The sequence below is a fragment of the Odocoileus virginianus genome, chromosome 4 (assembly GCF_023699985.2).
Source record: "Odocoileus virginianus isolate 20LAN1187 ecotype Illinois chromosome 4, Ovbor_1.2, whole genome shotgun sequence".
In the NCBI taxonomy this organism is placed as follows: Eukaryota; Metazoa; Chordata; class Mammalia; order Artiodactyla; family Cervidae; genus Odocoileus; species Odocoileus virginianus.
Genome location: NC_069677.1, coordinates 72,825,645 through 72,848,995, shown reverse-complemented (window position 1 = coordinate 72,848,995; position 23,351 = coordinate 72,825,645). Strand labels below are relative to the sequence as shown.

Here is a 23,351-nt window from a genome sequence, read left to right as displayed (position 1 = left end):
CTGTGTATTCTTGCCACATCTTCTTAATATCTTCTGCTTCTGTTAGGTCCATACCGTTTCTGTCCTTTATTGTGCTCATCTTTGCATGAAATGTCCCCTTGGTATCTCTGATTTTCTTGAGGAGATCTCTAGTCTTTCCCATTCTATTGTTTTCCTCTATTTCTTTGCACTGTTCGCTTAGAAAGGCCACCTTATCTCTTGCTATTCTTTGGAACTTTGCAGTTAGTATGATGGGTATATTTTTCCTTTTCTCCTTTGCCTTTATCTTCTCTTCTTTTCTCAGCTATTTGTAAGGCCTCCTCAGATAATCATTTGCCTTTTTGCATTTCTTTTTCTTGGGGATGGTTTTGATCACTGCCTCAATGTTCACCTGTACAATGTTACAAACCTCCGTTCATAGTTCTTCAGGCACTGTCTATCAGATCTAATCCCTTGAATCTATTTGTCATTTCCACTGTATAATCATAAGGGATTTGATTTAGGTCATACCTGAATGGCCTTTTTTTGGTGGAATCCCAACATTGTCCTGTCAATGGTTGTTCAGCAGCTAGTTGCAATTTTGGTGTTTTCACGGGAGAAGATGAGCATACATCCTTCTACTCTGCCATCTTGAGTGCAGTATCTCACTTTATGAAAATATTATTATAACATTCACATTTTTAAAAAGATGGAATCTTTGATCCAGTGTGTATTATGCTTTGAGTACATCTCAGTTTGGACTAGCCATAATTCAGGTGCTCAGTGGCCCCACGTGGCTGTGACTGCTGTATTGGTGTAGTGTATTTATTCTGGTTCAGGCTTCCCTGGTGGCTCAGCTGGTAACAGATCTGCCAGCAATGTAGGAGACCTGGGTTTGATCCCTAGGAGAAGGTAATAGCTACCCACTTCAGTATTCTGGCCTGGAGAATTCCATGGACTACATTTACATAGTCCATGGAGTCACAAAGAGTCGGACACAGCTGAGTGATTTTCACTAAGACTAATTAATTCTGATTAATGAAAATTTAGAATATGTTCTTACAGTGACTATGTGATTTTCACTCTGCTTAAAAACTATTTGTATGTGATGGAAATACTGACTCAATTAAAAATAGGCTATGCCTGCCCTCAGCAGTCATAGCCAAGCTTTATAGCCAGCTGGCTTCGGGACTAGTCCCGCCTCCCAGTGTGCCTGCAGTAATCGTGGCTCAGTAAAAACAGGAGAGCACACATACCCACATGGGGTATACCCCTGGAGCACTTGGCTGGGGAGGTAGCTAATGTACCTCATACATAGAAACAGACAATGAGAGCTAAACAAAATGAGGAGACAAAGAGGTAGCTTCCAACTGAAAGCTAAGACCAAACCCCAGGAAAAAGAAAAAAAAAATTTATAAAGCAGGGATACTGCAATTTTCCAGATAAAGAATTCAAAGTAATAGTCATAGAGATTCTCCAAACTTGGCATAAGAATGGATGAACTCAGAACTCAAAGTGATAAATATATATATATATATATATATATATATATATATATATGTATATAGTACTCTTGCCTGGAAAATCCCATGAATGGAGGAGCCTGGTAGGCTGCAGTCCATGGGGTCGTGAAGAGTCGGACACGACTGAGCGACTTCACTTTCACTTTTCACTTTCATGCATTGGAGAAGGAAATGGCAACCTACTCCAGTGTTCTTGCCTGGAGAATCCCAGGGACGGGGAAGCCTGGTGGGCTGCCATCTATGGGGTCGCACAGAGTTGGACACGACTGAAGCGACTTAGCAGCAGCATAGGTATAGATATATAGTAAAGATCCAATCAGAATTGAAGAATACAATAACTGAAATGAAAAATGCTCTAGAGGGAATCAACAGCAGATTAAATGATATAAAAGAATCGATCAGCAATCTGGAAGATGGGGTAGTAGAAGTTACCCCAGCAAAACAGCAAAAAGAACAAAGAATTTTAAAAGGTGAGGATAGTTTAAGGGATTCCTGAATGGGGGCTTCCCGGGTGATTCAGTGGTAAATAATCCACTTGCCAATGCAGGAGATGCAGGTTTGATCCATGGGTCAGGGAGAGCACCTTGAGTAGGAAATGACAACCCACTCCAGTATTATTGCTAGGCCAATCCCATGGACAGAGAAGTCTGGCGTGCTGTAGTCCATTGGGTTGCAAAGAGTTGGACACAACTGAGTGACTGGGCAGGCACGCACAAGATAACATCAAGCATGCTATCATTGGCATTACAGGGTTCCTGGAAGGAGAAGAAAGAGGAAGGGACAGAAAACCTATTTGAAGAAATAATGGCTGAAAACTTCTATAATCTGGCAAAGGAAATAGGCATACAAGTCCAGGAAGCACAGAGAGAGTTCCAAACAAGATGAACCCAAAGAGACACATATATGAACCCATAAAGACACAATATAACTAAATGTTAAAAGTTAAAGAGAATCTTAAAAACACACACACACATGCATGCATGCACACAGAGAAACTGGTTGTGTAAAAAGGAATTCCCATAAATCTCTGCAGATTTATCAGCAGAAACTACAGGCCACTGGCATGATATATTCAAAGTGCTAAAAGAAAAAAAAAATACAACCAAGAGTAGTCTAACTGGCAAGGTTATCATTTAGAATTGAAGGAGGGAAAGAGAATTTTCTGGAGTGAAAAAGCTAAAGGAGTTCACCACCCCTAAATTAGCCTTGAAAGAAAGTTAAAGGAACTCCTGTAAATGGAAAAGAAAAGCCAATTTCTAGAAACAAAAAATTATGAAAGAAAAAAAAAACCTTACTGGTAAAGGCAAACATATAGTAAAGGTAGTAGATCATCCACCTATAAAACTAGTATAAAGTTTAAAAAATAAAAGTAGTAAAATTATATCTAAAATAATTCAGATGGAGAGATCAAGGTGGCAGAAATAGAAGAATATGGAGCTCACCTACTCCCATAAATACATCACAAGTACATTTACGTGTGAAACAGTTCTCATAGAATACCTATTGAATGGTGACAGAGGATCTCATACAACCACAGTTGCAAGAATGATCACCATGTACTTGAGCAGGATGGGAAGTATTTGAAGTGCCCCTGGGAGGGAGCTGTGAAAGGGAAAGATTCCCTCATCCTGGGAACTCCCATTCATCAGCTAGGAGATCAGCCAGGACAGAAAGGGAGCTTCAGAGGTTCAGAGGAGAGTGGAGAAGGTACCTTGCGGCAGGCAGAACAGAGACCAAAAACACAGATGATCTGGGCCACCTCACTGCACTCCCCAGCCTGTGATACATATCTGATGGTACATGCAGGGGCTGGGTGCTAAAACTCAGGCTTCAGAGGCTAAACCATAGGACTGGAGTTGGCTCTGTGGAGACAACCTGAAGGAGTTGGAGTGTGGGCCAGAACTGGGAGTGTATGCAGGACAGAGCTGAGGTCCACATAGATGCTGCATGGTTAACAAGCATGCAGAGAAGGAGGTGGGGCCTCACTATAGGTGCCTCATTTTTGGCATGCTTTCAGTGGGTATGGCTCTGCCTCCATGAGCTTTGGGAGCATGCAGACACAGAAGGGTTGTCCAACCCAGAAGCAGGGCTGAAATATGAGTAGATCCCCAGGGGCCACATAACTTTGGAAGCAGGGCTGAAATCTGAACTTTATCTGGTGGCTTTGCAACTTCAGCAGATTTACACCTAGAGTGCCTTTGTAAGCTCAGTGGTGGTGGGATATCTGAGCAGATTACTGGTACTCCTGTGGTTGAGGTGGGTCTGGAGGTAGTAGCTGTGGACATTGTGGGCAGGGACATGTGGAGCCAGGGCCAGGATGGTACTGTATCTCCCATAGTGGGCCCAGGTGTGCAACTGCTCATGACTATGGTGGGTCCCAGTGCCTGACATAAGTAGATCTGTGTCAGTGGATCTCTGCTGATGACATTGTGAGCACAGCGCCTGAGGGACATCCAGTTCCTACATTTTCACAGCTGAAAGCAGTGCCAGCAGCAGGGTAACAGCAGTGTACTTTGTGAGCATGCACATTGGGTAAAAGCTGACACCGAAGAGTGTGCTTTCTGGTGGATAGCTCCTGCGGAGGAATGATCAGTGACTCTTCTCCCAGTGGAAGTGCACCAGTTACACCTGCCCCACACTGTAGCTCATAAACAGATCTAGGGTCATCTGCTCCAACAACTGGGGAGCAGATCCTACTCCTGACAGGGCTTTGACAGCCACAGAGCAAAGAGGAGGCCCTGTTCATCATGCAGTGCAGGCTCTGGTTAAACACCAATCACACCCTGTATCAAGGGGATAACAGCCAGCAAACTCTGAGGAAAGACATAGGAGGCTTCTATACCAAAAGCCCTTGCAGCAAAAATATTAGACACATGCAGGCCACACACAGATGCTCCTACATAAAAAACAGCCACAAGTAGGTAACTGTTTCTCCTAAATTTATAGAGTTAGAAATATAAAGAAGCAGAGGAACCACTCTCAATTAAAAGAACAAGAAAAGTCTCCTGAAAGAATAAACAGTGAAACAGACCTCTCCAGTCTACCACATCCTGAGTTCAAAAAGGAGGTAATAAAAATACTAAACACCATAAAACTCTGAGAGGAGAACATAGGCAAAACATGATGTGACATAAATTGTAGCAATGTTTTCTTAGGTCAGCCTCGCAAAGTAATAAAATTTTTAAAAAATCAAATGGGACCTAATCAAACTTAGAGGCTTTTCAGGAAACCATAAACAAAATAAAAAGACAACTACAAACAGGGAGAAAATATTAGCACACAACGTAATTGACAAGGCCTTAATTTCTAAAATATAGAAATAGTACACAGAACTCAATAACAAAAAGATACTATAATAAAAAATGGGCACAAGTAGACATTTTTTCAAAGAAGACATACAGATGGCCAATAAGCCATTGAAAAGATGCTAAACACCACTGATTATTAGAGAAATGAAAATCAAAACAAGGTTGTACCTCACACTCGTCAGAATGGCCATCATTAAAAAATCTACAAATAGTAAATATTGGAGAGGATGTGGAGAAATAGGGACCTTCCTACACTGTTGGCAGATAATGTGAACTGGTGTAGCTACTATGGAAAGTAGTATGGAGGTTTCTTTAAATACTAAAAAGAGAGTTACCATATGAGTCAGCTTTATCCTATTTCTGGGCATATATAAACAGATAGCTTTAATTCTAAAAGATGCATGCCCACCAGTGTTCATAACAGCACTGATTACAATAGCCAAGACATGGAAGCAACGTAAATGTCCATTGTCAGATGAATGGATAAAGAAGATGTGGCATATATATAAAGGAAACTATAAGCAAGGTGAAAAGACAACCCTCAGAATGGGAGAAAATAATAGCAAATGAAACAACTGACAAAGGATTAATTTCCCAAATACACAAGCAGCTCATACAACTCAATAATAGAAAAACAACAAAAGTGGGAAAAAGACCTAAACAGACATTTCTCCAAAGAAGACATACAGATGGCTAACAAACACATGAAAAGATGCTCAACATCACTCATTATTAAAGAAATGCAAATCAAAACTACAATGAGATATTACCACACACCAGTCAGAATGGCCATCATCAAAAAGCCCACAAACAGTAAACGCTGAAGAGGGTGTGGAAAAAAGGGAACCCCCTTGCACTGTTGGTGGGAAAGTAAATTGATACAGCCACTATGGAAGATGGTATGGAGATTCCTTAAAAAACTAGAAATAAAACCACCATATGACCCACCAATCCCACTCCTAGGCTTATACCCTGAGGAAACCAAAATTGAAAAAGACACATGTACCCCAATGTTCATTGCAGCATTATTTACAAGAGCTAGAATGTGAAAGCAACCTAGATGTCCATCAACAGATGAATGAATAAAAGTCGTGGTACATATGCACAATGGAATTATTCAGTTCAGTTCAGTTCAGTCACTCAGTAGTGTCTGACTCTTTGCGACCACATGAATCGCAGCACGCCAGGCCTCCCTGTCCATCACTAACTCCCGGAGTCTACCCAAACCCATGTCCATAGAGTCGGTGATACCATCCAGCCATCTCATCCTCCGTCGTCCCCTTCTCCTCCTGCCCCCAATCCTTCCCAGCATTAGGGTCTTTTCCAATGAGTCAACTCTTCGCATGAGATGGCCAAAGTATTTGAGTTTCAGCTTCAACATCAGTCCTTCCAGTGAACACCCAGGACTCAGCCATAAAAAGGAACACATTTGAATCAGTTCTAATGAGGATGACCCTAGAGGCTATTATACAGAGTGAAATAAGTCAGAAAGAGAAAGATAAATATCCTATACTAGTACATATTTATGGAATCTAGAAAGATGGTATCGAAGATTTTATTTGCAGGGCAACAGCGGAGAAACAAACATATAGAACAGACTTTTGGACACAGGGAGAGGGGAAGAGAGGGGGAGAGCAGAGGAGAGGGTGAGATGTATGGAGAGAGTAACATGGAAACCTATATTACCGAATGTAAAATAGATAGGCAGTGGGAATTTGCTGTATGTCTCAGGGAACTCATACAGGGGTTCTGTATCAACCTAGAGGGTTGGGACGGGGAGGGAGATGGGAGGGAGGTTAGAGAGGGAGAGGACATACGTATACCTATGGTTGAGTCTTGTTGATGTTTGGCAGAAACCAACAAAATTCAGTAAAGCAATTATCCTTCAGTTAAAAATGTAAATAAATTTAAAAATTAAAAAAAAGATGTGGCGCACACACACACACATATGTATAAATATAGCTGAGTGCCTACACACACACACACACACACACACACACACACACACACACACATATGTATAAATATAGCTGAGTGCCTGAGAGAGACAGAGACAGTGTGCCTGAAGACAAAGAGACAGAGACAATGCCTGAAGAACTATGGATGAAGGTTCATAACATTGTACAGGAGGTGGTGACCAAAACCACCCCAAAGAAGAAGAAAGGCAATAAGGCAAAATGGTTATCTGAGGAGCCCATTCTGATAGCTGAGAAAAGAAGAGACACAAAAGGCAAAGGAGAAAGGAAAGGGTAAACCCAACTGAATGCAGAGTTCTGAAGAATAGCAAGGAGAGAGAAGAAAGTCTTCTTACGTGAACAATGCAGATAAATAGAGGAAAATAATAGAATGGGAAAGACTAGAGGTCTCTTTAAGAAATTTAGAGATACCAAGGGAACATTTCCTGCAAAGGTGGACACAACAAAGGACAGAAATGGTAAGGACCTGACAGAAACAGAAGAGATTAAGAAGAGGTGGCAAGAATACACATAAGAACTGTACAAAAAGGTCTTAATGACCCAGATGACTGTGATGGTGTGGTCACTGTCTCGAGCCAGACATCCTGGACTATGAAGTCAAGTGGGCCTTAGGAAGCATCACTATGAACAAAACTAGTGGAGGTGATGGAATTCTAGCTCAGCTCTTCACAATCCTTAAAGATGATGCTGTTAAAGTGCTGGACTCAATCAATATGCCAGCAAATTTGGAAAACTCAGCAGTGGCCACAGGATGGAAAAAGGTCAATATTCATTTCAATCCCAAAGAAGGACAAGGCCAAAGAATGTTCAGACTACCATACACTTGTGCTCATTTCACATGTTAGCAAGGTAATGCTCAAAATCCTTCAAGATAGGCTTCAATAGTACATGAACCAAGAACTTCCAGATGTACAAGCTGGGTTTAGAAAAGGCAGTGGAACTAGAGATCCAGTTGCCAACATCCATTGGATTGTAGAGAAAGCAAGGGAATTCCCCAAAACGTCTGCTTCTGCTTCACCTGACTGCACTGAAGCCTTTGACAGCGTGGATAACAACAAACTGTGGAAGATTCTTAAAGAGATGAGCATATTAGATCACCTTACCTGCCTCCTGAGAAACCTGTGTGTAGGTCAAGAAGCAACAGAACCTGACATGAAACAATGGACTGGTTCAAAATTAGGGGAAAAAGTACATCAAGACTGTATATTGTCACCCTGCTTATTTAACTTATATGCATCATGTGAAATGCCAGGCTGGATGAGTCACAAGCTGGAATCATTGATTGCCAGGAGAAACATAAGCAACCTTAAATATGCAGGTGACACCATCTAATGGCAGAAAGTGAAGAGGAACTAAAAAAACCTCATGACGAAGCTGGAAGAGGAGAGTGAAAAAAACTCAACATTCAAAAAAATAAGATCATGGTATCCAGTCCCATTACTTCAGGGTAAATAGAAGGGGGAAAAGTGAAAGCAGTGACATTTTGTTTTCTTTGGCTCCAAGATCAATGCAGATGATGACTGCAGCCATGAAATTAAAAGATGCTCCTTGGAAGAAAAGCTATGACAAACCTAAACAGCGTATTAAGAAGCACACACATCAGTTTGCTGACAAAGGTTCAATATTTTGGCCACCTGATGCAAAGAGCTAACTCATTGGACAAGACCCTGATGCTGGGGAAAATTGAGGGCAAGAGAAGGGGCTGACAGAAGATGAGATGGTTGTATGGCATCAGTGACTCAATGGAGATGGATTTGAAGAAACTCAGAGATATAGTAATGGACAGAGAAACTTGGCATGCTGCAGTTCATAGGGTGGCAGAGTTTGACATGACTTAGTGACTGAACAACAACAATATATGAGAAACCCACGACTAGAATAATATTCAACTGAAAGGCTGAAAGCTTTTTCTACTAAGAGTAGGAAACACACAAGGATGCCCATCCTCACCAGTTTTATTCAACATAGTTTTAGGAATCCTAACCATTGCAATCAGGCAAGAAAAAGATAAAAGGCACCCAGACTGGAAAGGAAGAAGAAAAACTGTTTGCAGGTGATATGTTACTACATACAGAAAACCCTAAAGCCTCCACAATAATAATAATTTTTTAAAAAGTCTACAACTAATGAATTCAGTAAAGTTGATGTCTACAAGAATCAATATACAGAAATGTGTTGCTTTTTTGGACATTAATCATGTACTGTCAGAGAAATTAAGATTTCAGGCCCATTTACAGCTGCATCAAAAAGTTTAAAAGTTTAAAATACCAAAAATGTGAAACACTTGTACTTTGAAAACTAAGATGTTGACAGAAATTGCAGATGGAGATGACATAAATAAATTGAACGATATACATGCTCATGGATTAGAAGAATTAATACTCTTAAAATGTCCATACTACCTAAAGCAGTTTACACATTCAGTGCAGTCCTTATCAAAATTCCAATGACATTTTGCACAGAACTGGAACAGATAAATCTAAAGTTTATATAGAATCACACACACACAAAAACCAAACCCTAAAGAGCTAAAGTGATCTTAAGAAAGAAAAAGAAAGTTGGAATTATCATATTCCCTGGTTTCAAACTTTGGTACAAATCTATAGTAATCAAAAGTATATGGTGCTGGCATAAAAACAGACACAGATCAATGGACCAAATAGAGAGCCCAGAAGTAAATTTACATTTATATGGTCATTAATTTATATGGTCATTAACTTATGACCATATAAATTGGGAAAGGAGCACATCAAGGCCGTATATTGTCACCCTGTTTATTTAACTTCGATGCAAAGTACATCATGTGAAATGATGGGCTTGATGAAGCACAAGCTGGAATCAAGATTGACAGGAGAAATATTAATAACCTCAGATACGCAGATGACCCCACCTTTATGGCAGAAAGTGAAGAAGAACTAAAGAGCCTCTCGATGAGGAGAGTGAAAAAGTTGACTTGGGGCAGCGGGCGGCCCCGGCCAGCAGCCACGAGCCACTTCTGCGGCTGCCCAGCAGAGCGGAGATCGCCGGTCTCGTGTCGTCCCCCTCTCCGCCCCCCAGGAGGGGCGAGAGGGAGCCGAGGCTGATGTCAGAAATGTTCAACAAAATGCAAATTTGAAAATTTTTCTTATTTGAGTTCAAAATGGGTTGTAAAGCAACAGAGACTACTCACAACATCAACAACACATTTGGCCTGGGAACTGCTAACAAACGTACAGTGCAGTGGTGGCTCAGAGGTTTTGCAAAGGAGACGAGAGCCTTGAAGATGAGGAGCATAGTGACTGGCCATCGGAAGTTGACAATGACCAACTGAGATCATCATTGAAACTGATCCTCTTTCAGCTATACGAGAAGCCGCTGAAGAACTCAATGTCAGCTATTCTATGGTTCTTTTGCATCTGAAGCAAATTGGAAAGGTGAAAAAGCTTAGTAAGTGGTTGTCTCATGAACTGACCAAAAATAAAAAAAAATTGTTGTTTTGAAGTGTTGTCTTCTCTTACTCTATGCAACAACAAACCATTTCTCGATTGGATTGTGATGTGTGATGAAAAATGGCTTTTATATGACAACCCGTAACAACCAACTAGTGGTTTTAACCAAGAAGAAGCTCCAAAGCATTTCCCAAAGTCAGACTTACACCAAAAAAAAGGGCATGGTCACTGTTTGGTGCTGCTGCTGGTCTGATCCACTACAGATTTCTGAATCCTAGAGAAACCATTGCATATGAGAAGTATGATCAGCAAATCGATGAGAAGTACCAAAAATTGCAGTGCCTGCAGCAGGCATGGGTCAACAGAAAGTGCTCAGTCTTCTCCACAATACCCAACTGCTCATCGCACAACCATTACTTCAAAAGTTGAACTAATTGGGCTACAAAGTTTTGCCTTATCTGCCACATTCACCTGACATCTTGCCAACCAGCTACCACTTCTTCAAGCATCTTGAGAACTTTTTGCAGGAAAAATGCTTCCACAAGTAGCAGGATGCAGAAAATGTGTTCCAAGAGTTCCTCGAATTCCAAGGCATAGATTTTTACACTATAGGAGTGAACAAACTTACTTCTTGTTGGCAAAAATGTGTTGACTGTAATGGTTCCTATTTTGATTAATAAATAATGTGTTTAAGCCTAAAAAAAAAAAAAAGTTGACTTAAAACTCAACATTCAGAAAAGTTAAATCATGGTATCTGGTCCCATCACTTCATGGCAAATAGATGGGGAAACAATGGAAACAGTGACAGACTTCATTTTCTTGGGCTCCAAAATCACTGCAGATCATGACTGCAGCCATGAAATTAAAAGATGCTTACTCCTTGGAAGAAAAGCTGTGACCAACCTAGACAGCATATTAAAAAGCAGAGACATTACTTTACTGACAAGGTCAGTCTAGTCAGAGCTATGGTTTTTCCAGTAGTTATGTATGGATGTAAGAGTTGGATCATAAAGCTGAGCGCCAAAGAATTGATGCTTTTGAACTGTGGTGTTGGAGAAGACTCTGAGAGTCCCTTGAGTTGCGAGGAGATCAAACCAGTCCATCCTAAAGGAAATCAGTCCTGAATGATTCATTGGAAGGACTGATGCTGAAGCTGAAACTCCAATACTTTGGCCACCTGATGCAAAGAACTGACTCATTAAACAGACCCTCATGCTAGGAAAGAATGATGGCAGGAAGAGAAGGGGACGATAGAGGATAAGATGGTTGGATGCATCACTAGCTCGATGGACATGAGTTTGAGCAAGCTCTGAGAGTTGGTGACAGACAGGGAAGCCTGGTGTGCTGCAGTCCATGGTGTTGCAAAGAGTTGGACACAACTGAGTGGCTGAACTGAAATGAACTAATTTATGACAAGGAAGCCCAGAATATACAATGGAGGAAAAGACAGTCTCTTCAAAAAAATGGTGCTGGGAAAAAAGAATACCATGTATAAAAATAAACTCAAAATAGATGACACGTAAATGTGAAACCTGAAAGCATAAAACTCCTAGAAGAAAACATAGGCAACATGTTCTTTGGCATTGTTCTTAGCAATATATATATGTGTGTGTGTGTATATACATATATATGTGTGTGTGTGTGTATATATATATATGTATTTGGATCTGTGTCTTCAGGCAAGGTAAACAAAAGTAAAAATAAACAAGTGGAACTATATCTAAAAAGCCTTGCACAGGAACTGATAGCAGAGGAACTATCAACAAAATTAAGAGGTATGCTGCTGAATCAGTTCAGTCACTCAGTCGTGTCCAACTCTGTGACCCCATGGACTGCAGCACATCAGGCTTCCCTGTCCATCATCAACTTCTGGAGCTTGCTCAGACTCATGTCCATTGAGTCGGTGATGCCATCGAACCATCTCATCCTCTGTTGTCTGCTTCTCCTCCTGCCTTCAGTCTTTCCCAGCATCAGAAGAAGAGGCAGTTCTTTGCATCAGGTGGCTGAAGTATTGGAGTTTCAGCTTCAGCATCAGTCCTTCCAATGAATATTCAGGATTGATTTCATTTATGATTGACTGGTTTGATTTCCTTGCAGTCCAGGGGACTCTCAAGAGTCTTCTCTAACACCACAGTTCAAAAGCATCATTTCTTTGGTGCTCAGCTTTCTTTATGGTCCAACTCTCACATCCATACATGACTACTGGAAAAACCATAACTTTGACTAGATGAATCTTTGTCAGCAAAATAATGTTTCTGCTTTTTAATATGCTGTCTAGGTTTGTCATAGCTTTTCTTTCAAGGAGCAAGCGTCTTTTAACTTCATGGCTGCAGTCATCATCTGTAGTGATTTTAGTGTCCAAGAAAATTGAATTGGAGAACATATTTGCAAATGATTTATTTTATAAGGAGTTTAACATCTAAAATATACAAAGAACTTAAAGAGGTCAAGGTCAAAAAACAACCTGATATAAAAAAATTGGCCGAGGACTTGAATAGACATTTTTCCAAAGGAGACATACAGACTTGAGAAAAGATATTCAGCATTACTAATCATCAGGAAAATGCAATTCAAAACCACAGTGAGATACCATCTCAAACCTGTCAGAATGCCTATTATCCAAGGTAACAAATAAGTGTTGAGGAAGAGAGAGGGGAACCCTCATGCACTGTTGTGTGTGTGTACTCTGTCATGTCCAACTGTTGCAACCCCATGGATTGTAGCCCACCAGGCTCCTCTGTCTGTGGAATTTTCCAGGCAACAATACTGGAGTGGGTTGCCATTTCCTACTTGGGGAGATCTTCCTGACCCAGGAATTGAACCCAGGTCTCTTGTGTCTCCTGCATTGGCAGGCAGATTCTTTATCATGCCATCTGGGAAGCCCCCATGCAATGTTGGTGGGAATATAAATTGGGAGCACAGCATAGAGTTTCCTTAAAAATTAAAAAAGGAACTACCATATGATCTAACAATTCCGGCCAATTTTTCCAAAAAAAGACTAATTCAAAAGGATATGTGCACCTCTATGTTCTTTGCATCATTATTCACAGTAATAAAGATACAGAGGCAACCCAAGTGCCCATTGATAGATGAATGGATAAAGAAAATGTGGTATATGAGTCATAAAAAAGAATAAAATTTTACCATTTGCAGCATGTGGATGTCCCTGGAGGATATTTTGCTAAGTGAAATAAGACAGAGAAAAACAAATTCCATATGACTTCACTTACATGTGGAATCTAAGAGATGAAACAAAGCAGAAACAGACTCATAGATCCAGAGAACAAACTGGTAGTTGTCATGGAGGAGAGGATGAGGGGAGTTGAGCAAAATAGGTGAAAGAAATTAATTTAAATTTCTAGTTATGAAATAGTTAAGTCATGGAATGTGATGTGCAGCTTAGGAAATATAGTTTATAATATTGTAATGGCTTTGTATAGTGACAGATGGCTATTAGACTTGTCATGGTGATCAGTAATAATGTATATGTGTTGAATCACAGTGTTTTACACCTGAAACTAACATACTGTATGTCATCTGTACTTCAATGTAAAAAAAAGGGAAAAAAGGCTGTATTTTTGATACTGTAGAACTAAGATTGGTTAATTTTTATGTGTCAAATCTAGACTCGCTGGTTAAACTATAACTTAGTTAAACTATTAATTTCAACACCAGTTTACTTTAAGATCACAGATTTGAACTGAATGTTAAATAGCTATTACAATGTTAAAAAGACAATGCTAATATTTTGCAATCATGTACTGTCTTTCATCCTGAGCATCCAGTGGAGCAGTGGTTTCCTAGCTGTGTTCTGCCAAGCCCCAGGGCTCCTGTGCAATTTAAAGTAGGGTTGGGAGGTTCAGTAAGCTGGGCTCTTTCTCTTAACCACTGTCATCCAATATTTTCAGTGTTTTATTCTGTTCAGAATTCTGTGTAAGGTTTCCCCTTGTTGAGGTGGGTAGTTTATGTGGTATTTTAAAAGTTTGGAGGCTATTGTATCCTGGCAGTTATTTCTGTGCATCTAAACCTATTTGATGTTCTTTTTTTCACACTATTGTAGGAATCTGGTAAAAAGTTTTTGATTCTTTATGCTGGAATCTTGGTCTGTAATTTATATGAACACTGTTTTTTCTGCCTCTTTGCCTTTCTCTTCCCGCCCTCTCTCTGGCTTATGGGCATCATTGAGCATCTACTTCATGTGACCATAGTAGGATTTTGGCCCTGTACTATATACAATAAAATCTTTAAATCCACAGCAGATAGATTTCCCAGAGACATTGTCACTTAAATTTCTAAAATAAAATTGTGTGCTTTACCTTTTAAAAATATTTAGAATAAGGGAAATTTTACTTACTTTACTTTACTTTGTATTTACAAAGGTACCACTATACCCAAAGTTAGCTACACTTTCTCCTATATTATCTTCCAAGAGTTTTGTAAGTTTTGCATTTTACATTTAGGTCTATGATCCATTTTAATTAATTTTTGTGGAGAGTGTAAAGCCTTTGTCAGACATGTCATTTTTCTTTTTTTTTTTTTTTGCATATAGATGTCCAGTTATTCTAGCACCATTTGTTGAAGAGACTGTTTTTACTCCATCTTATTACTTTTGCTCTTTTATCAAAGATCAGTTGACTATAAGGGTCAGTTTCTGGGCTCTGAATTCTGTTCCCTTAATTTATCTGTCTATTCTCTTGCTGATACTACACTGTTGATTACTATAGCTTTATAGTAAATCTTGAAATTAGGTAACACCAGTCAGCCAACTTTGTTCTTCTCTTTTGATATTGTATTGACTATTCTGACTCTTTGCCTCTCCCTGTGAACTTTAGAGTCAGTTTTGTTGATACTCACAAAATATTGATAACCTGCTGATATTTTGATTGGGATCATATTGAATTCATAGATAATATTGTGAAGAACTGACACTTTGACAGTATTGATTCTTTCTTTTCACGAACATGGAATATCTCCATTTATTCTTTGATATCGTTCATCAGAGTTCTGTAGTTCTTCTCTGATAGATCTTGTACATATTTTATTAGATTTATACTTAAGTAATTTCTTTAGGTGTTAATATAAATAGTGCTGTGGTTTTTGTTTTTTAATTTTCGTTTTATTCATTTGGCTGCAGCAGGTCTTAGTTGCAGCATCACACTGGTCCCCGTAGTTGTGGTGCGTGGGCTTAGTTGCTCCAAGGCATGTGGGATCTTAGCTGCCTGACCAGGGATTGAACCTGTGTCCTCTGCATTGCAAGGCAGATTCTTAGCCACTGGACTACTGGGAAAGTCCTGTGTTTTGTTTTTAATTTAAATTCCACATGTTTACTTTTGGCATATAGGAAAATGGTTGACTTTTATATACTAACCTTATATCTTGCAACCTTGCTATAGTTACTTATTAACTCAAGGGGATTTTTTTTTTTTTTGGTTGATTCTTTCACATGTTCTACATAGATGATCACATCATCTGTGGATAAAGGTAGTTATATGACTTCTTTCCTGATCTGTATACCTTTTATTTCCTTTTCTTGCCTTACTGCATTAACTAGGACATCCACTGTGATGTTGAAAAGGAGTGTCGTGAGGCTAGATCGTTGCCTTATATCTGATCTTTGTGGGAAAGTATCAAGTTTCCCAACATTAAGTGTAATGTTAGCTGTATGGTTTCTGTAGAAAGTCTTTGTCAAGTTGAGAAAGTTCCTCTCTATTCCTAGTTTTTATCACGGAGGTTTTTTTTCTATCATGAATATTATATATACACATATATATGTATGTATATTATTTTTTAATTGGAGAACAATTGCTTTACAATGTTGTGGTGGTCTCTGTAGTACATCAGTGTGAATCAGTCATAATTATATATGTATCACCTCTCTCTTGAGCCTCCCTACCTTCCTTACTCCACCCCTCTAAGCTGTCATAAAATGCCAGACTGGGCTCCCTGTGTTATACAGCAGCTTCCCGCTAGGAAAGTTACCTGTTTTACACATGATAGTGTATGTATGTCACTGCTGCTTTCTCAGTCTGTCCTACCCTCTCCTTCCCATGCCATGTCTGCCAGTTTGTTCTTTACATCTGCATTTCCATTTCTCTGTAAATAGGTTCATCAGTACTATTTTTGTAGATTCCACATATATGCATTAATATATGATATTTGTTTTTCTCTTTCTGGCTTACTTCACTCGTATAATAGGCTCTAGGTTCATCCACCTCACTAAAACTACTCAAATTCATTCCTTTTTATGGCTGAGTAATATTCCATTTTATATATGTGCCACAACTACTTTATTTTTATTTCTAGCTTTATAATTTTTTTTTTAATTGGTGAAAATTGCTTTACAATGTTGTATCAGTTTCTGCCATACAACATTGTGCATCAGTCATTATTTTATCTATATCCCTCTGCACTGAGCCTTCCTCCCCTCCCCCCATCTCACCCCTCTAGGCCATCACAGAGCACCAGACTGGGCTCCCTGTATTAGAGAGCAAATTTCCACTGACTATCTATTTTACACATGTTAGTGTATGTATGTCAGTGGTACTTGCTCAATTCATCTCACTCTCACCTTCCCCCACTGTGTCAAGTCACTTCTCTACTAGGTTGATCAGTACCATTTTTCTAGATTCCATATATCTGTGTTAATATATAATACTTGTTTTTTTCTTTCTGACTTACTTCACTCTATATAAGAGGCTCTAGGTTCATCTACCTCACTACAACTGACTCAGATTTATTCTTTTTTATGACTGAGTGTATTCCATTATACCACAACTTCTTTATCTATTCATTTGTTGATGGACATTTAGGTTGCTTCCATGTCCTGGCTATTGTAAATAGTGCTGTGATGAACATTGGGGTACATGTGTCATTTTGAATTGTGGCTTTCTCAGGGTATATGCCCAGTAGTGGGATTGCTGGGTCATATGGTAGTGTGGGGGCTTCCCTAGTGGGTAAGTGATAATCTGCCTGCAATTCAGGAGACCCCCTTCTACGCAAGGGACATGGGTTCAATCCCTGGATTGGGAATATTGCCTGAAGAAAATGGCAACCCAGTCTAATAGTCTTGCCTGGGAAATCCCATGGACAAAGGAGCTTGGAGGGCTACAGTCCATGGGGTCAGAAGAGCCCGACATGACTTAGCAACTAAATCACCACCACATGGTGGTTTTATTCCTAGTTTGTTATGAATCTCCATACTGTAGTTTCAGTACCAGTTTACATTCCCACCAACAGTGCAGCAGGGTTCTATTTTCTCTACATCCTGTCTAGCATTTATTGTTTGTAGATTTTTTTGATGATGACCATTCTGACTCGTATGAGCTGATACCTCATTGTAGTTTTGATTTGTATTTCTCTAATAATTAGTGATGTTCAGTGTCTTTTCATGTTCTTCTTGGCCACCTGTATGACTTCTTTGGAGAAATGTCTGCTTAAATTTTTGTTCATTTTTTGACTGGACTGATGAATGAATTATATATTTTTAATGATCTATTACTATATGTTTTTATGGAGGTAAAAGTTAGTTTCATTTTAGTCTTCCTTGTTCATTGATTATTCTTTTACTTTTACCAATTGGTAATTTGTGTGTTTTTAGGCTCAGCTTGCCAATCGGAAACAAAAATTAGAGTCTGTGGAACTGTCCAGCCAGTCGGAAATTCAGCACCTGAGCAGTAAACTGGAGCGGGCCAATGATACTATCTGTGCCAATGAGTTGGAAATAGAGCGCCTCACCATGAGAGTCAATGACTTGGTTGGAACCAACATGACTATTATGCAAGAGCAGCGACAGAAAGAAGAAAAATTGAGGGAATCTGAAAAACTGCTAGAGGTATATTTTTAAATTGTTATATACTATAACTGAGGAAATATGTGCATGTATGTTTTAAGAGAGACTAATTAACCTAGAACTAGGTTCCAAAGTCTGCAGTTTCTTACCTACTCTGTAGCCAATGGATCAGATATTGATATTAATAACAGGATCAGTTCTGCTTAGTCAGTCGCTCAGTCGTGTCCAACTCTTTGCGACCCCATGAACCGCAGCACACCAGGCCTCCCTATCCACCACCAACTCCTGGAGTCCACCCAATCCACGTCTATTGAGTCGGTGATGCCATCCAACCATCTCATCCTCTGTCATCCCCTTCTCCTCCTGCCCTCAATCTTTCCCAGCATCAGGGTCTTTTCAAATGAGTCAGCTCTTTGCATCAGGTGGCCAAAGTATTGGAGTTTCAGCTTCAACATCAGACCTTCCAATGAACACCCAGGACTGATCTTTAGGATGGACCGGTTGGGTCTCCTTACAGTCCAAGGGACTCTCAAGAGTCTTCTTCAACACCACAGTTCAAAAGCATCAATTCTTCGGTGCTCAGCTTTCTTCACAGTCCAACTGTCACATCCATACATGACCACTGGAAAACCATAGCCTTGACTAGATGGACCTTTGTTGACAAAGTGATGTCTCTGCTTTTTAATATGCTATCTAGGTTGGTTATAACTTTCCTTCCAAGGAGTAAGCATCTTTTAATTTCATGGTTGCAATCACCATCTGCAAAATAACAGGATCAGATATTAATAATGAGCCTATTAATATTGTATCTGTTATATAATTTACAGTTTGACTGCCTGGCTTCCTTTTCTCATGAAATAGAAAAACTGACTTTTTTTCTGAGTATTTTTACAGGTTCTGCAAGAAGAAAAGAGAGAATTGAAGGCAGCTCTTCAGACTCAAGAAAATTTTATCCATGATGCAAGAATACAAAAGGAGAAGCTACAAGCAAAATTAAAGGCAGTTGACACTCAACACACAGTAGAGACCATAAGGTATAACCTTAAATATTATTAGTCTTAGCCACAGGGTAGTTTGGCATTAAACATGGTTTTTAATTATTACATATTCATAATTTTGTGCTTGATCATATTATAAGTTTTCTTTATTTTAATTTCTGATTTAAATTTTTAGGGTATTAGATAATATTGTATGGTTATTTTTTTCTACCTTCAGTTTGGGTCTCCTAACCAAGAAACTCTGATGTTTAGAAAGTTAGAAACCCTTTTGTCAATCTGTATGGGCTTCCCAGGTGGTGCAGTGGTAAAGAATCCACCTACCAATGTAGGAGACGTGGGTTCAACCCCCTGGGTTGGGAAGATCCTCTGGAGGAGGAAATGACAACCCACGCCATTATTTTTGCCAGGATGATCCCATGGACAGAGGAGCCTGGCAGGCTACAGTCCATGGGGTTGCAAAGAGTCAGACATGACTTAGCGACTATTTTCTCTCTGTCTCCTGTTAATTTGTACCCTTGCTGAAACTCCAAACGTGAAAGGAGTTATAGTTTCATGTCTCCTGGGAGGCCTACCTACTTTGGTAAAATAGATCATGATTAGTAGCTGGTAAGGACATGAGTTCATATTCTGCGAGAACTCAAAAATTACAACTTGCTGCTGAACAAGCATCAGTAGAAGAATGCTGACTCCCACCAAAAAGATACCCCACGTCCAAGGGCAAAGGAGAAGCCCTAGCAAGATAGTAGGAGGGCACAATCACGTTTAGAATCAAACCCCATACCAGCTAGAGATGCTCGGAGGGCTCAAACAAACCTTGTGCCACTGGGACCCAGAGATCCCACAGAGACTGAGGCAGAACTGTGTTTGAGTGTCTCCTGCAGAGGTATGGGTCAGCAGTGGCCTGCTGCAGAGGCAGGGGCTCTGGGTGCAGTAGACCTGGGTATGGCATAAACCCTCTTGGAGGAGGTCACCATTAACCCCACCATAGAGCAGCCAGAACTTACACAGGGCTGGAGAAACAGACTCTTGGAGGGCACAAACGAAACCTTGTGTGCACCAGGACCCAGAAGAAAGGAGCAGTGACCCCACAAGAGACTGACCCAGACTTGCCTGTGAGTGTCCAGGAGTCTCCGGCAGAGGCATGGGTCGGCGGTGGCCTGCTGCAGGGTCAGAGGCACTGAGTGCGGTGCGTGCATGGAACCTTTTGAAGGAGGTCTCAAGTATCTTCATTACCTCCACAGGGGAGGAAACACAGGGTGGTGGTGGGGGGGGAGGGCCAACCCATATCAACAGAAAATTGGATTAAAGATTTACTGAACACTGCCCCGCCCATCAGAACAAGATCCAGTTTCCCCCTCAGTCAGTCTCTCCCATCAGGAAGCTTCCAGAAGCCTCTTATTCTTATCCATCAGAGGGCAGACTGGAAACCACAATCACAGAAAACTAACCAAACTGATCACATGGACCACAACCTCATCTAACTCAATGAAACTATGAGCCATGCCATGTAGGGCCACCAAGACAGACGGGTCATGATGGAGAGTTCTGACAAAACTTGGTCCACTGGAGAAGGGAATGGCAAACCACTTCAGTATTCTTCCCTTCAGAACCCCATGAACAGTATGAAAAGGCAAAAAGATAGGACATTGAAAGATGAACTCCCCAGGTCGGTAGGTGTCCAACATGCTACTAGAGATCATTGGAGAAATAACTCTAGAAAGAACGAAGAGAGGGAACCAAAGCAAAAACAGGACCCAGTTGTGGATGTGACTGGTGATGGAAATAAAGTTCGATACTGTAAAGAGCAATACTGCATAGGAACCTGGAATGTTTAGTTCATGAATCAAGGCACATTTGAAGTGATCAAACAGGAGATAGCAAGAGTGAACATCGACATTTCAGGAATCAGTGAACTAAAATAGACTGGAATGGGTGAATTTAACTCAGATGACCATTATATCTACTACTGTGGACGAGAATTCCTTAGAAGAAATGGAGTAGCCATCATGTTAACGAAAGAGTCTGAAATGCAGTACTTGGATGCAATTTCAAAAACAATAGAATGATCTCTCTTCGTTTCCAAGGCAAACCATTCAATATCACAGTAATCCAAGTCAATGCCCTGACCAGTAATGCTGAAGAAGCTGAATGGTTCTGTGAAGACCTACAAGACCTTCTAGAAGTAACACCCCAAAAAGATGTCCTTTTCATTATAGGGGATTGGAATGCAAAAGTAGGATGTCAAGAAACACCTGGAGTAACAGGCAAATTTGGCCTTTGAGTACAAAAAGAAGCAGGTCAAAGGCTAACAGAGTTTTGCCAAGAGAACGCACTGGTCATAGCAAACACCCTCTTCCAACAACATGAGAGAAGACTCTACACATGGACATCACTAGATGGTCAATACCAAAATCAGATTGATTATATATTTTGCAGCCAAAGATGAAGGAGGTCTATACAGTCAGCTAACTTTTTTTTTTGGTAAACGAGGAAACAGACTAAAGAATTCTGAAGAATTCTTTAGAATTGGGGAAATATGAAACTGCCTCTGTGTTGTTTTTGTTTGCAAAGATACAGGCCTTTAACAGTCCTCCTGTGTCTTCCTGTAGATCACTGGAGGAACCTCTGGCAGAAAGGAGGTATGCCTCTCAAGGGCATGGGGACTTACAGAACGTGCTCTGCCAACTGGATTTTACCCACACTAGTGAAGAGCTTCTTCAGGCAGAGGTGACGCGTCTGGAAGGCAGGTAGATAATTACATGCATTTCAGCAATGTTCAAATTGTTAGAAACTATTTCAATCATTGTATTGATAAAGTAAGCTAATATAACAAATGAAAACCTGTTTTTTCCTCTAGCTTTCACAAATGGCCTAACTTCTGATTTCATTGAGATTAAAGGAGAACTTTGATCTCAATTAAAGGAGAACTTCCTAATCTTTTTACCACCAAACCTACCAGTCAGCCTGTACCTGTCTGTGCCCTTAATCTGTTAGAGTAGATGAATCAATGGATGACATGTCTGTGCTTCTAAGATTCTACTTATGTATAGTTTCTACAGTTTTTTCTTTTCTTTTATATATTGTCAATTCTTAATCTCTGCTAAATCATTTCCCCTGGTATAAAATATGTTTTACTATTCCTCATCTTGGGAAAAAGATGAAAACCTTCCTTTAATTCTACATCCCTGTCAAGTTACTTCCATATTTCTCTGCTCTTCTTAAAAACCCAGTTCTTCAAGAGGTGTCTATATTGACTCTCTGTATGTCTTCACATTTCTCCCATGCAGAAGGTCTTCAGTTAGACTGGCTTTCCCCTCTACCAGCCACATCACTGGAGCTTCTCTTGGGGAGGTCTCGTTGGACATGCGGTGCTCCTTCTGTTCTGAAATGCTGTTGATATGTCCTTGTGTGTTGATTGAATCCTTATTTATGCTGTCCTATGCCCAGCTCACTTGTATTACCATATGGTGAACTTTTTTTTTTGGTCACACTGCAGAACTTTTTGATTGGGAGCAGTTTGATATTTTATTTTAAACATAAATCACAGTCATTTGTACTCTAATAGTTTTCTGCATGTAGAAGATACAAATATATAAACTGTTATCCTGCAGGGAAAAAACAACCACAAATTTTCCATTTTGCCTTTTTAAGTAACAAATTTTTGTCCCTACTCTAATATATCTTTTATTTCTGTTTTTGGAAGCCATTAAATATTTTCTTTGCATAGTAGATATACATGCATCCACAGAGTTTTTATTTCTCACCTTGAAGTACTTAAGATATTCTAATTCTCATTACTGAAGTTTATGTGCACACTGTAGATTGCATGAAGTAAAGTTTAGTATTCTTATTGACGGGCTTCCCTGGTGGCTCAGATGGTAGAGAACCCGCCTGCCATGCGGCAGACCTGGGTTCAATCCCTGGGTTGGGAAGATCCCCTGGAGGAGGGCTTGGCAGCCCACTCAAGTATCCTTGCCTGGAGAATCCCCATGGACAGAGGAGCCTGGTGGGCTACAAGCCCTGGGGTCGCAGAGAGTTGGACACGACTAAGCACAGCACAGCACGTTCTTACTGATGTGGCTTCCCTGGTGGCTCAGCAGGTGAAGAATCCATCTGTGCCAAAGAAGGAGACACAGGTTAGATCCTTGAGTTGGGAAGATCCCCTGCAGAAAGTATGGCAACACACTCCAGAATTCTTGCCTGGGAAATCCCACGGACAGAGGAGCCTGGTGGGGATCCATGGGATCACAAAAGAGGTGGACACAACTTAGCAGCTGAACAACAACAACAAATTGTTACTGGTATTAGAGTTAATATTTACATTTTCTATCATAGATTTTCCATTGATTAACTTTTTAGTGATCTTTTACA

General features: G+C 40.1%; 1 protein-coding gene across 12 annotated transcripts in view; it reads left to right on the top strand.

Annotated features, from left to right (window-relative positions):
• CEP63 (centrosomal protein 63) overlaps positions 1 to 23,351 on the top strand; it is a 78,258-nt gene that overhangs the window by 39,979 nt on the left and 14,928 nt on the right. For all 12 annotated transcript variants that reach the window (XM_070466710.1, XM_070466717.1, XM_070466711.1 and 9 more), the window contains 3 exons: positions 17,791 to 18,024; positions 18,877 to 19,016; positions 21,590 to 21,727. In XM_070466710.1, the coding sequence (XP_070322811.1) occupies positions 17,791 to 18,024; positions 18,877 to 19,016; positions 21,590 to 21,727 (512 nt within the window). The remainder of the gene's footprint in view (positions 1 to 17,790; positions 18,025 to 18,876; positions 19,017 to 21,589; positions 21,728 to 23,351) is intronic.